Here is a 14,986-nt window from a genome sequence, read left to right as displayed (position 1 = left end):
CTCAGTGTTGAGCAGGCCGCTCAACCCTGAGGAGCCCGCTCCCCATTGGTTCCAGGGTATCCCTCAGCCATCTGTCTTTTCCCTTAATTTCCAATCTCCCCCGCATCTACCAAACAATCGCCGGCAGGCAGCTGTAGCCGTCCAAACAAGCATCCCTCTCAAGGCCTTTCACACCAAGCTGTTGTAATATGTGCAGACGTCCACTTGTCCTCATTGTTCTGCCTTCCAGGCAGCCACAGCCTCCTTTTAATCATGTCGGAATACATTTTACTGATGCTGTTGATAAAACGTTTTTTATGTTGTGCGGCAAATTTTCGGGTCCAAACTGTATCAACAAGCAACCATGGCGGTGTTTATATTGTGGTCTTATATCAGGAGATTGACCAGATTTTTCATCGTCCTTTTTAGGGTTCCTCTGAGAGCTTGTTCATTTAGGTAACCAAGGAGTCATCTGTATTTGCGTTGTTTGTTTGAAAAGCCCCAATGCACCCAGCATAGAGGACAGCACACACAGCGTTTGGGGGACGATGAGGAGAGACATGGCTATCTCTGAGAAGGTCGCTCTGCACAGTCCTGTGGGAATAGAGTTCCTAGTTCATTTGAATAGTTGCCATGAGCCTATTCAAAGGCAGACTGTCTAATCCATTTGTCGAGAGCTAATTGGTCTCAGCCATGGACCTAATTCTAACTAAAAGCGGTTATACAATGACCCATTGTGAGGATATGAACTGAAGTGAGGGTGTGACGATTGCGCAGGACGTTCCGGTTCGTCCTCTACGTTCAGGAGACGGACGTGTGCGGTTTGTTCTCAGGGGGTTCACCTCTCTGAGGTCACAATCACTCACCATGTTCTGCCCTGTGGTCACACTCAACAGAGTACAGTGCGACCACTGACATCACAGCCCCATCGCCTCAACCGCTGCGACAAGGTGGAAACCTTTTAATAGAAACATTTACTAATGCACATTCAACGGCGCTGTTATGGCAACTACTCTGGAGAATATATATAGTGGATAATTATGAACATTATATGAAAATTGAAGGTTCTGTCCAAGGCCTGCCTTGTGTAATGGAAATTATACTTTATTCACCACGTCCATCTATGGAAAGCAGACTTTAAGAAATACCTTTAGGCCGTGCATGAACCGACCCAGACACCCTGGAGTGTAGTGCATCCAAGGCATGCTTTAGTGAATAACTTTATCCTACTTTAACCAATGCATATTTCAGTATCTAACTGCATAAAGAGTCGAGTAATGTGGCCTAAAAGTGGACTACTTAGGCTGACAGTATTTATTTTTGGACAAATGTCATCTCTTTCTGTTTTGACTCGAGCTGTTCAGGGGTACGCCGACACCTGTTCATTCCTCCTGTCTCCAGCTCTCTTGTTTTGGATATATTTACCATGTATTAGGTGGAATCAAAAAAGTGTGTACAATTCACATTTGTAAACTGTAATCCGAATCTAATTCGACCAAGCCTGTTTTATTGCTACGTTTCAGCACCGTCTTCTACCGTCGAAGTGGCTGGTGGACAACAGACAGTTTAGCTTAGGGGGCCCTTTGGCTATCAAAGCCCACATGCTGGGCGGAGAAGGGGCCCCCATCACTGCCACTTCAACCCTTCCCCATTGTCTCCAATGGCCCCTGGAGAGATCGCTTTCCAGCGGTGAATCCAGCCATGAAAATGTGGAAAGCCGTGAGGGTTTTATGTCTCTCTCCCCTCCGTGGAAGGCAGTGTGTGCATGCAGGCGTGAGCGGTCCAGCGCTGGCGGTGTGTGTGTGTGTCAATGCTCTAATGGTGGCCCCGGGGAGACGCAATCCACACAATAAATGATTGAGTGGAAAGCGTGGCTTTCCCATAGCACAGCCCCTTGCAAGTAATGACAGGGTCAAATATGGCCTGGGGGCGGGTCAACACGCTGTCATCTCCTTCAGTTGCTCAGCGATTGGTTGAGGATTTACCCGCTTCCTCCCTTGACAATGATTGGTCGTTGAGATCCGGGACTTCAATATCTAGAGTCAGACCTCAAGAAAGGACAATGTGAGTCAAATATAGTGTAAATGATGATGGAACCATGTAATAAATAATATATATTTTAGCTTCATATAACATATAACATATGTATTTCAAATAAATTAAGCATGAATGACAATGAATTAATTTTATAACACAGCCAGTAAAAAACTAATTAATTATGGATTCATTTAGAACGAACAGATGTTATATATTTTTTATTTGGATTTTACATATTACTTCGTCTTTACAGATACGACTGTTTAAAAAAAGCCTAAAAAAGCAGTTGTACTGGATTTTATGAATTTGATACCTCTTAATAAAGCATAGAAAGCATTGGATTGCAGTTCCCACCCACTGGTTGGTGGATGGAAGCATGGGCCTTTGGTCTGCAGATATCTCTTCAGTGTATCAGGAGTCACTTTTCATTCGCCTGCTTCCCCTCCTTTTCTCCTCCGCAGCGAGCAGGAAGGGATAATGAATAGCCGCAGGGCGCTCTAATTAGGCGGGAAATGTTTCACGAATGTTTGATTAGAGTACAGTAAAATAAAAGTTTTATGCTTATGCATAAGTCCAAGTTGGAACAAGGTTGTCCGACTGAACAAATCTCTTCCTGTAACTCTCCCTGGTTCGTGAGGTCTCAAGAGGTTTTTGGTGGACATCCAACATCACCAGAGCAACTCACCAATGATTAACTCACAGTCTGGAACCTCGCAGTTCATTTTTTTGATTTCCACAAGGCGTTTTCTCCGCCATTGGATGCAACCTACAACCAATCAGAGCAACGGAACGTGTAAACCATAAGCGGCAGACTGGCTTTTCGAAAAGGCCTCATCGTCATTCCCATTTGGCGCTTCTCTGTACAGTCATCGTATTAACCGTGTTTTTCACCCTGTGAACATTTCTGTGTGTACATACATTACCCATGTGGATTATTCCGAGCAACAGAACAACAGATCATAGGGCACATTATCTTAAAGTCAATACAAGCTCACGGTCTACGTCTTCTACTACAGGGGTTGGGTCTCATGAATCATGCCCAGCTGCCTAATGAATCAGACCACTGCTTCAGTAGTCGTTATCGTTCAGTGTAGACCAGGGAGGAGGGTGCTTGAGGTTGTTCAGATCCCAGCCACAAGAACCTGGGTTCTTTTCCCAGCCACGAGAGCCCAGTTTTCGCAGCCTACGCAACCCTGAGCAGGGCTCCTCACCCCCTCCCTGCTCAACAATGACATGTATCAGAACCCACTGCAAGCCCAACCTGGTAGTTGGTTCTGCTAAATGCTAATTAATTAAGGACATGGCTGTTCCCCTGGTTGATGTTGTCGCTAACCAAGCCTGACAGATGATCAAGCCCTGAAATCCCTGGCGTTCACGCTGAAGGGGGTTGTGGGTCGATCCCGGGCCGGGCGCGAGCTCCGGTGGAGGCAGCGCAGGTATGTTACACTGAGGGGTCCGCCTGCCAACGGGTCTACGGGCGACGGAGACGGGAAGGGAGCTAATCGGCTAATGAAGGGGGCTGTTCTGCTTCAGGTGCCCTGAGAGCTACGAGCACTCTACTGACACACAGGCACACACACCCACACACGCATACACACGTACACACTCACGCACGCACACACACACACACACACACACACACACACACACACACACACACACACACACACACACACACACACACACACACACACACACACACACACACACACACACACACACACACACACCCCCCCTTTCCCTACACTCGCTATATAAAATGATAGCATGTTTTATTAATGCTCTGTGTTCCTGGGCTGACATGGAGACGGTTTTAATGATTCATTTGAAAGAAAAGTGGCTATTGTACGACTGGGGCTGCCTGGTAACCAAAGCTGCACAGCTTTTAGTGTTTTTATGGTGTTTAATTTGATCAAGTAAATCAAAGATAACAATCGTGGGGCTGTGGTTGGAGTCTGCTTCTGTCTCTGAAAGACGGGCAGCGTAGCTGGTTGGGTCTGTTTCTTTCTAAAGGCCGTGGTTGCTCATGAGCACATTGTCAAAGATGTGAAGGGTTCAAGATGTAGTCATATATTTTGGTAGGCATGATGTCTTGAAGTAGCATTTTAAACGTGAACTTACAAAATGGCAACTAATGTAATCTTATTAATAATGTTCACAAAGATTGAACGATGCCCTCGTTCCTCTACATCCGTATCCACACTAAGGATGATTCACGATAATTGATAAGTTCAAATGTCTTTGATATTTGATTCTGTCAGTGTGGCCCAGTTCTGCCAGCAAACACTCACATGACATGTCACAAAGGCTCCCACCCAGGTAAGGTGATGCTTCAATGGTCTTAATTAGAAACCCACAAGAGTTGTTGTAGATACCCTGCAATCACTCTGTAATCTCCTATTCGGGACACTGTCCCTGGGCGTCAGTTTGTCATTTAGCCCTTTTATCCAAAGCAGCCGCTGGCTCAAGGAAGCCTCCGCAGACAGACTGTGAACCGTGGGGTTCAAGTCCAAAGCTGGGAGTCAAAACACCTTCACCACTCGACCAACCTGCCCCAAAATAGACTGCAGTGCAGCCACCATGAAGAAATAGTGTTGCATTCTTTATTGTGTCACCTTTTACAAAATATGCACGAATGGAGGAGGAACCTTGAGGGAGGTTAATTTGTTTAATTCATTATTTACCAGATGCTTTATACCAAGTGACTTCAAGTTAATTAAGATAAGCCCGATGAGTTGATAGCAAATAGGGGTTAGACAGAGGCAGAGGGGACAGAGGTGAGTGTCCTTAGAGCCTCCAGAGGGGACAGAGGTGAGTGTCCTTAGGGCCTCCACAGAGGACAGAGGTGAGTGTCCTTAGGGCCTCCAGAGGGGACAGAGGTGAGTGTCCTTAGGGCCTCCAGTGGGACAGTGGTGAGTGTTCACAGACCAGAACTAATGCGTGTTTCTGCTTTAAGGTCAGAAAATCCAACCTCATTGGCTCTTGCAAGAACTTGTGAAGCCTACTGGGAATGGGACCATGACTCAAACCAATTGCAGATTCTCATTTAGCAAGAGAGCAGTTCTCTCTGTAAATGATGCAGCAGCCTAACACAAGGGCGGGAGCGGCCACGAAGCATCCCGCTGGCTCCAGTCATAGCAGGAGCCAGGCAGTGGGCGAGCTGCTGCTATTTTGGTGAAGGGTAGTGGCCAAGAGAGAGAGAGAGAGAGAGAGAGAGAGACAGAGAGTTATGTCCATTTAGCTTCGACAGGGCTTTGCCCTAATGAAGTGCCTCTTATCAGCACCCTGAGTAATAACATGGAGGAGAGTGCTGCGAGTGACAGCTCAATGGCCTCCGTCCAGGGAGGGGAAGAGAGAGTGGGGTAGAGAGAGAGAGAGAGTGGGTTGGAGAGAGAGAGAGCGGGGTAGAGAGAGTGGGGTAGAGGGGGAGAGAGAGAGAGAGAGTGGGGTAGAGAGAGAGAGAGAGTGGGGTGGAGAGAGAGAGAGCGGGGTAGAGAGAGAGAGAGAGAGAGAGAGAGAGAGAGAGAGAGAGAGAGAGAGAGAGAGAGAGAGAGAGAGAGAGAGAGAGAGAGAGAGAGAGAGAGAGAGAGAGAGAGAGAGAGAGAGAGAGAGAGAGAGAGAGAGTGGGGTGGAGAGAGAGAGAGCGGGGTAGAGAGAGAGAGAGAGAGAGAGAGAGAGAGAGAGAGAGAGAGAGAGAGAGAGAGAGAGAGAGGGGGTCGTTGGACCCTGGCTGTTCAACCTTGTCCTTGGGTGACCTCTCCTCCTCAGCTCCATTATGGGAGTGTGACCGGCCGCCTTATTTACACATGGCTCCACGACGGCCTGCTGCACAACATGCTCCCCACACGCTCTCTGGCTGATTCATTGGACACGGCAGTTTTACACAGTGGGAGTGCTCTCCACGCACGCAGACGCACACGCACACACACACACACACACAGTGGCGAGGGACACATTTATGTCTCTAGTGTTGATAATAACCCTTTACTTGTCGTACTGTTGGAAAATACAAATATTGTCAAGCCAGGTGTTTATATGGATTGAAGGGGAACCTCACTCCTGCTTTCACAATGTGATGCATCTCAATGTGTGCCATTTGATCCTTCAAGATTTCAATAAGCAAAGAAGAAGACCACTTTGGATAGTAGCATTAATGTGGTTGTAATCGAAAACAATAATGTTACCCATTCCAATCTGAAGCCTGATTAATATGACATTGGTTGTCAAATGTCTAGTAGGTTCATTATGGAGATGGCATAGCAACGCACACACATTTCTCCTAGCATCTCATTTACCATTCTTCGTCTTGCTCATTTGCACTACATGGGGGTCAGGGGGTGAGCTGATTCAGCACAATTATGCTGCTTAGCATGGTGCGACACGCCCGCTAGCGCGTCCACTCGTTAGCATGCTAACCGCCCGACGCGACGCAGGGGGCGATAGCACGTACCTTCTTCAGGAAAGGCAGCTTCTGGTTTGACCTTGAAAGGCGTTCTGCCACGGTCGCATTCTGCTGGTGAGGCTGAGGGAGGCGTGTGTACACTGGCTGACCCTGTTACACCACTCATCCATGCGCTTCCACATGGGACCACTTGGTGGGGGTGGGGTGGTAGGAAGGGGGAGCCCGAGGATTCGAGGCAGAGAGGCGTTGCGAGAGTGCTTCTGGAGCTGAACTCTGAACCGCAACCTGACGTTCATTCATCTAAAGACCCTTCCTCATCCCCATTACACATATTGGTAGGATATATGGGTTATTTAGCTTTCATGGTTAATAGGAAAGAGGCAGTGGGTGAGGGGGAGGGGAATGTTTTACTAGATATTACATCCTTCATGTTCATGTATTACTGAAACCGTCTGAAATCTCCTTCCTCCTGTGAATATGAGCTGCTGAATGTGCTGGGCAAAATGCTGTCACAATTTGTGCGTGATTTTTTGATGTGATTATCATTTTATGTCATCTGAATGTAGCTTTAAGCCATTCATTTCATAGTTCATTATTTCTTTCTTATTATACTGTCACCTACTGCAGCTCTTGCCCTTTGGATTATTTGCAGTACTCAACCCATTGGTCTTCATAAGCAGCAGGGATTTATGCAAGTGTTAACTTCCTCAGCCCGCATGGCCCACATAAAGGATGCACACGAGTAGAGTGAACATTGGTGTTCAGAAGCCTTCCTGTTCCTGCAGAAATGTTTTGAACGGGGTGATTCGAGTGGCTGACATTTCAGATGTCAGCGAGTGTTTTAACATTAATGAAGCTTTTAGCAGCATTTCAGCAGCGTGCTGAAGTGTTGACAGGGGAGCAGTAGAGTCCGCTGCTGCTCTCCTCCATCACTCACGGCTTTGATTTGTCATTTTGTGCTTTTTACCAGACTTGGTTTACTCTGGTTGAAGTGCGCGAGTACTGATCATTTCTAAATGCTTGTTTTCCGACTCAAGCTAAGTATTCTAGAATTTGTGACGTTTTATGAAACAGAAACTTGGACTAGTCCGCTGTTGAAAAATTCTGTGTGGTTGTTGTTTTTGTAACTGTCAATACAATCTAGAGATGATGAGCGATAAAACTAGTGTTGCACAATTACATTTCTTGACCGATGATATGATATTCATAAGCTACTATAGGCCTTTACTTCGACCAAAAAAGTAGTTTTATTTATCATGACATAATCACATCAAAGCAATGATCATACAAAAATAAGGACTCATATTAATATCAGCCATTTTCGTCTACAGATAGGCGACATATTTTGGTTGTTAACAGCGATGTCTGGATCAGACACAAAACCATACCTATGATGTTCTGCAAACCAAAGAATTGTAATGGCTGTGTCACAACGAAGCTATATGCTTAGCTAAAGCGAAAGAAACAACTCATAAGCATGAGCCGAACCCTGCCATATCTCCACACAGTATAATCCACTCTCTCTCACTCAGGATGGCTCCAAGTGTTCATTCATATTGGATGAGTCCTAGTTATCTCTGGTAGGCAGCTTGGTGGAAATCTGAAGCTAGCAAAAAAAAAAAGCGTCTTTTCCATGCCACATGGAATGGAGAATCTTTCACTTACACGCTGTGGTCTTAATGCTCTGTGCCCTTCTGTCTGTTCCAGAGGGATGCTAAGGGACAATACCTGTTTGATCTCATCTGCCACCACCTCAACCTGCTCGAGAAGGACTACTTTGGCATCAGATATGTGGATCCAGACAAACAACGGGTAGGTGTTAAGGTTTTGTTTGTGTGTGTGTGGGTGTGTGTTTGTGTGTTTTTGTGTGCATGTAAAATATATATAGGGTGGATTATTCTTTAAAGGAACACTATCTGGGAAATAGGAAGTGCAAGACTGTCTGTTACTTGAAGGTCTTCCTTTACCGTAGAAGCACTTTCAGATGGACTAGTATTGTGAAAAAGAGCACTTTCAGTCAACTGATTGGTTAAAGGAGCGGGTTGGCGCAGGACAGCAGTCCAGGGCCAAATAGAAAGTGAAAGGAATGACTTTCACTCCAGTCAGAGTGGAGTCTACAGTGGCAGGTTGGTTGCTTCCACCTGACCCTGAAAGGCATTGTGCTGGACTTAGCGCTTCTCCTGTAGCACAGCTCTGCTTGTTTCATGAAGAATTCACGGCGCCTCGGATCACAGCCAAGACAACGGCCTGGTCCTGATGCTGCATCCACACTGCTGTCACTCAGGGCTATTTCTGTGGCTGTTGCCGTGGGGACAGATGGGCTTGTTACCGTGGATGTTGATGACACTTTGGGTGGGATGGATGGGGCCCGGCGGTAGACAGGGGGGAATGATGTCTGTTAGCTTCACCGGAGAGACCCTGAGCACTCTGGGTCTGAGTGCTCCACCAATCACCTCATCTGGAACCAATCAGTTTGATCAATACGTGTACTGACCTGGGAATTGTGTTTAATAATGTTGTCATTACATGATTCATCATTGGTATTCATATTTTGTAAGATATAGGTCTGTACTCCATATCCAAGGAAGAGCTGGAATACAACTTGATAACTGATATAGACACTATGGTCTATGTATATACTGTGTATAGCAAAATTACAGGAGATTTATCCAGTGAGAAATATTATTAGTATGAACATAAAAAAACTTGATAACAACCTGTAGGTTTATTGTGTAGTTACACCTACACACTAGCATCTGAACTGCAAACAAACCATCCAGTGGTGGATAGAGCCATCTCTGTGCTGTTTAATAATGGACTCCTTGTTTCTCTTTGTTTGCTAACACAGCATTGGTTGGAGGTCACAAAATCAATCCCAAAGCAGATGAAATGTAAGTAAGCCTTTGTTTATCCCTCGCAATGATTCAGGAAATGAAGACATTTGGCTCCAAATCACCATCATTTGTTGCTCTCAAAGAACATCCACCTCATAAATAAAATAATGTAGCATACTCAAGCTGTAAATTTGTCCCAGTGTAATTGCAATTTCATGTCATGCTGTTATATTATTGCACAGGACTGCTACTGCGTGTCATTCATTATTTTCCATTATTATGGTATAAAAACACATCATGATGTGGAGGAGGAGGACGAGGAGGAGGAGGAGGAGGTTGAGGAGGAGGATGATGAATAGGATGATGATGATGATGAGGATGAGGATGATGATGACAATGATGATGGTGATTGGTTGCAGCCCAGCCGCCGTTCACGATGTGTCTGAGGGTGAAGTTCTACCCCCCGGACCCCGCTGCCCTCAAGGAGGAGATCACACGGTGAGTCCGTCTCCCATTGGCTCTCCTCTCTGAGATCCCGTCCACGCGGCTGAGACTCCCGTCTGAGACGTGACTTTATTCCCTACGTTTCCAGGCTTTGATTGAAGTTCAAGAGGCACGGAGAGCGAGCCTGAGCTTGGTCCCCTGTGCTCCAAGTCAAGCTCCCTGTCCTAACCCGGTGCAGGTTATTTATATTAATACCATTTTGTGGAACGCGGGGGCTTTCTGCGAGATATAGGACTCCACTTCAAGCTTATTAGCTGCTGTGGAGCTGGCCTACTTTGAGACGTGCGTGCGAGCTAGATTCCTGATAAAGGTGGTTGTTGTTTCAGAAAACAGAGCACTTGAGGCGATCCGATTTTTTTTTATACTTTTTGAATTCCAAGTTTGATAATGAAACAGTTATATAATGGTGACTGGGAATTGTAGGACAGGGCAGCGACTATCTCCGGGGATAGAAGAAAAGGAAAGCCATGTGCAGGATTTTGGCCCATTTACGATAACGCATGAATGAGTAGTACACACAGAACAATTAGCGGTTCTAAGGTCTTTGGTCATGGCTCAAGGGGTCTGACGGTGGAACCCGTTGGATATGCTGTTGTTTCAATCTCCCTGAAGTCGTATCAGACAGATCTCATAGCATCTGCGCCAATTCTATTTTTCAGGGAAACACGTACTAGAATCAAATATTCTCTTTGTGTCTATGAGGCACTTTTACTCATGTTAATTAACTTCACATGGGCCTCAGCCGAGAGCAGCTTTAGAAGAGCAGAATCTCAGTAATGCCGGTATGAGTCTGGGCTCGAGGTTTGATGGGAACCACAGTTGAGAAACAAACTTTAAATTTTACGTTTATAAATTGCAGATAGAGATAATATCATAGCATTATGATAGATGTATTGGCAGCCTAATTTGCATCGATATTTGCTCTGACATTGTATTTATTACGTGTTTTTTTTATTTATTTTCTTATATTTTTACAGATACCTTGTTTTCTTGCAAATCAAGCGGGATCTGTACCACGGCCGTCTGCTGTGTAAAACGTCGGACGCGGCCATGCTGGCTGCCCACATCCTTCAAGGTAACGCAGGCTGACAGGTGGACGTGCTCCCATGCAGCACAGGACCTTGGCTGTCCTTCAGTCCGTCACTGTGGCCTGAGAGGAAGGCCTCGGATTAGGAGAAAATCAATATTCAAACCAGCTTATGTTGGCGGAGAATGACCCTTACCGAGGACGAGCCTTGAGCATTTCCCTGATTAATTTTCAATCATTGTTGTTTTCAGGCAGATATGCACGGCCACATTGATTAGAAGGAAAAAGGTTAACGGCTGGGTGACGATTGCATTTGTTCCTGCTGAATATTTCTGCATACAAATGCATGACAGTTCATTCTCTGTGAGCGCTCCATTTATACCCTGTCCATGCCTGTTATTCTCCAGCGGAAATAGGGGACTACGACCCTGGGAAGCATCCGGAAGGCTACAGCTCCAAATTCCAGTTCTTTCCCAAACACTCGGAAAAGCTGGAGAGGAGGATCGCTGATATACACAAGACAGAGCTCATGTAAGACCATCGGTACAGTCTATCAGAACAGTCTATCAGACTGATGTCGGTACAGTCCATCAGACTGATGTAAATCAGTACAGTCCATCAGACTGATGTAAATCAGTACAGTCTATCGGACTGATGTCAGTACAGTCTATCAGACTGATGTAAATCAGTACAGTCTATAAGACTGATGTCCATCAGTCTGGTAGACTGTACTGACATTAGTCTATCAGACTAATGTCAGTACATTCTACATTCTAGACTGATGTAAATCAGTACAGTCCATCAGACTGATGTAAATCAGTACAGTCCATCGGAATGATGTAAATCAGTACAGTCCATCAGAATGATGTAAATCAGTACAGTCTATCTCAGACGGATGCAAATCAGTACAGACTCCCTCTGTGATGTCACTCTGACATATATCTGACTGAAGATAAAGAAATGGTCCGGTGATGCACTCAAAGACTAGCACTAAACTGAAGGCATACTTTAGTACATGTCCTAAATGGTTAAATAAGGGGTGGTGACCTTCTAGTACACATAATTTACAAGAGTGACACACGCCCAAGCACACATCGGCACTCACAAACAGACAGGGGAGATGCTGATGTACAATAATGGTAAAGAGCGCTAGAGGAGAATCTTTTATTGTGCATTATTGCCAAATGACCAACTCAGGCTCGTATCTGGGCTGAGGTACTCAGGCTAGTATCCGGGCTGAGGTACTCAGGCTAGTATCTGGGCTGAGGTACTCAGGCTAGTATCCGGGCTGAGGTACTCAGGCTAGTATCTGGGCTGAGGTACTCAGGCTAGTATCCGGGCTGAGGTACCCAGGCTAGTTTCCGGGCTGAGGTACCCAGGCTAGTATCCGGGCTGAGGTACCCAGGCTAGTATCTGGGCTGAGGTACCCAGGCTAGTATCTAGGCTGAGGTACCCAGGCTAGTATCCGGGCTGAGGTACCCAGGCTAGTTTCCTTCTGGGACCAACACTACAGTTAGCCTCAATGTTGCAGCAACACCAACAACAAAGTGTTGCTACCCTCTAGTGAGCCATTGGCTGCAAGCACAAAGTAAGCATCAATCCCCCTGTAATGACTTAATTATAGACATGCATTAATTGTGTTTGTTTAAGTGTATGGACCATCCCCTACGTTCTTTTGTAAGTGGATCCCAAATGCATCAGTAATTAAGTAATAGCCACTAGGTAAGGGCTCCTCTTAGAGAAATACAATTTTTTATAATCCCGGTTGGAACCAATGGAAAACCACACACCAGTAAAGAGGATTCTGAAACTGTCTTGGGGACTTATTAAGAGAATGCCATCAACTGCATCATGCGTTCATGACGTGGTAACGCCCGCCTGTGCCCTGCTCTCTCAGCGGACAGACCCCTGAAACATCTGAGCTCAACTTCCTGCAGAAGGCCCAGAGTCTGGAGACATACGGCGTGGACCCCCACCCCTGCAAGGTCAGATCGTCCCCTTCAGATCCATCCTGTCTGTATCCCTGCCCGTCTGTCTGTCCTCATACGATCTAATGCATCAAAACCAAACCGCAGCATGGTCCCTAACCTCGATCTGCCCTATCGGCTCATTAAGGCAACGATCAACAACAACAACAGAACATCTCACTCTAATAGGCTTTAGGGGGAAAGCGTCAGCTCGGTGCCTGAATAGACAACTGTGAATGTGTTTATGAGACACTGAGATGGTGGTGTCAACCTTTTTTTCCAGGATGTGTCGGGGAACCCAGCATTTCTGGCCTTCACGCCGTTTGGTTTTGTGGTGCTTCAGGGAAACAAGAGGGTGCATTTCCTCAAGTGGTGAGTGAGCAAAGCTCGAGTTTGTGTGTGTGTGCGTGTTTTCTTTTCTCCTGCGATTCTGCCAAGCACAGTGTTCCAGACAGGGTCCGTGGAGCAAAATAAAGGGGAATACGCATTATCTCCTTGATACTGATGGCATGGCTGCATTGCAGTAGTTTGCTCCATCTCGTTGGACCTCATGCACCTCCCTGTCTGTGGCTGGACATCCTAAAGGCCCTACGCATACTTAGAGGGTTCATTACTGCTAGCTTTGCTGCTGTCCACGTACCCTCACGCTCACACAACAGCATGACATTACTACCCTTGTGTGTTCCTCTAAAACTTACACACACAACGTGACATCGCTCGATAATTAAACAAATTTGCATAGATTCCTGTTTGATAATCGCATTAAACGGCATGTATAACGGCATACATATATACATAGTGTCTATGTAGCAGAAATTAGAAGAAGGAAGCCCTGCATAATATGCACGTTACATGACTTTAAATATTGAACGTAGAGCAGTCCAGGAAGGCAGAAGCCTTAATGTATGCAGTTGCGTGGTCATGGATTTGTACGTGTGCCCTCACAATATACAGGGATGTGCTTCCCCCGTCCCCAGTCCCCCGTGGGCAGGCAGTATGATCAGATATTTGTTTTGTCAGCCGAGCATCGCGATCATCGCTGTTTATATGATCTCCAAGTGGTCGCCATAAATATTTGAAGAGGTTGGGGTTTTGTGTTCAACTGACTCTGTGTACGTGCGTGCGTGTGTGTGTGTGTGTGTGCGTGTGTGTGTGTGTGTGCGTGTGCGTGTGCGTGTGTGCGTGTGCGTGTGTGTGTGTGCGTGTGTGTGTCATGGCTTTTTTTCTCCACCTGAAAAGGCACGAGGTTACGAAACTGAAGTTCGAAGGCAAGACGTTCCATATATATGCAAATCAGAAAGAGGTGAGACCATGAATAACTAATGGATGCTAATGCAGATAGCCACGAGAGAACACCCGAGGAGGTGTTGTCATCTGCTGTGGCTTTTCGGTAATGACAAAGTAATGATGTATCAGACTTTTGCTATTCCATAGTAGTTGTACCCATGTATTGGACATAAGCCAGGCTGGATGGCATCCTGTTGAGTCTCTCGTGTGTTATATTGTCCTGCTCTCTCCGGTGCAGGATAAGAAGATCATCCTGACGTACTTCGCACCGACGCCAGAGGCCTGCAAGCACCTATGGAAATGTGGGGTGGAGAACCAAGCCTTCTACAAGTGAGCCCTGCCCTGTCACCCGCCCACCACAGCTCTGTCCCCCGCCTTCTGTTATGTGTCCGTGGTGCATTGTGGGGGGCGAGCCGTCTGTGAGAGCGTTCTCGTCAGACATAAATAACAGATGAGGGGCGATACTTTTCTTACAGGCAACCACCGTGAAGCCTGTCCCAAACGTAACCGTCTCTCACTTTAAATCCCACGGGAATCGTCTCCAGCTCCTATTTTACACCCTCTGTCTCTTGAGTCGTATTGTTTAACCGTCTGTCTGCTAATAATAATGAATGCTGATTTGAGGTACTAAAATAAATATAAAAAAGGGTACAAAAAGGCATCGGCTCAACCATCTACCCCACAAACGCAACGCATAATGGAATTAGCATGGCAACATAAATCATGCCGACACCGGCCACTTTAATCATCAACCATTTTATTTGATGATCTTGATTTAAGAAGCAAAATCCCATTGAGAATATGAATCTCTTTTTCAAGGGAGAGCTGGCCAAGACAGGCTTTAGCATGAAAACACACACAGTTACAGAGAGGAAACCCAAAGGAAGGTAAAGGAAAGGAATCCAAATAAACAGGCATAGGGAACTCACACGGTTTTGTGACCTGGTAC

At 46.0% G+C, this 14,986-nt stretch overlaps 1 protein-coding gene across 2 annotated transcripts in view; it reads left to right on the top strand.

The window, feature by feature from the left end:
• LOC132465152 (FERM domain-containing protein 5) overlaps positions 1–14,986 on the top strand; it is a 51,898-nt gene that overhangs the window by 25,966 nt on the left and 10,946 nt on the right. For both annotated transcript variants that reach the window (XM_060061937.1, XM_060061936.1), the window contains exons 2-10: positions 8,126–8,230; positions 9,267–9,309; positions 9,672–9,750; positions 10,734–10,831; positions 11,191–11,314; positions 12,681–12,768; positions 13,034–13,122; positions 13,990–14,053; positions 14,276–14,367. In XM_060061937.1, coding sequence (XP_059917920.1) covers positions 8,126–8,230; positions 9,267–9,309; positions 9,672–9,750; positions 10,734–10,831; positions 11,191–11,314; positions 12,681–12,768; positions 13,034–13,122; positions 13,990–14,053; positions 14,276–14,367 — 782 coding nt within the window. The remainder of the gene's footprint in view (positions 1–8,125; positions 8,231–9,266; positions 9,310–9,671; positions 9,751–10,733; positions 10,832–11,190; positions 11,315–12,680; positions 12,769–13,033; positions 13,123–13,989; positions 14,054–14,275; positions 14,368–14,986) is intronic.

The sequence above is a fragment of the Gadus macrocephalus genome, chromosome 9 (assembly GCF_031168955.1).
Source record: "Gadus macrocephalus chromosome 9, ASM3116895v1".
Taxonomy (NCBI): domain Eukaryota; kingdom Metazoa; phylum Chordata; class Actinopteri; order Gadiformes; family Gadidae; genus Gadus; species Gadus macrocephalus.
Note: the sequence above shows the minus strand (reverse complement) of the source record. Positions and strands in the feature narration are given on the sequence as shown.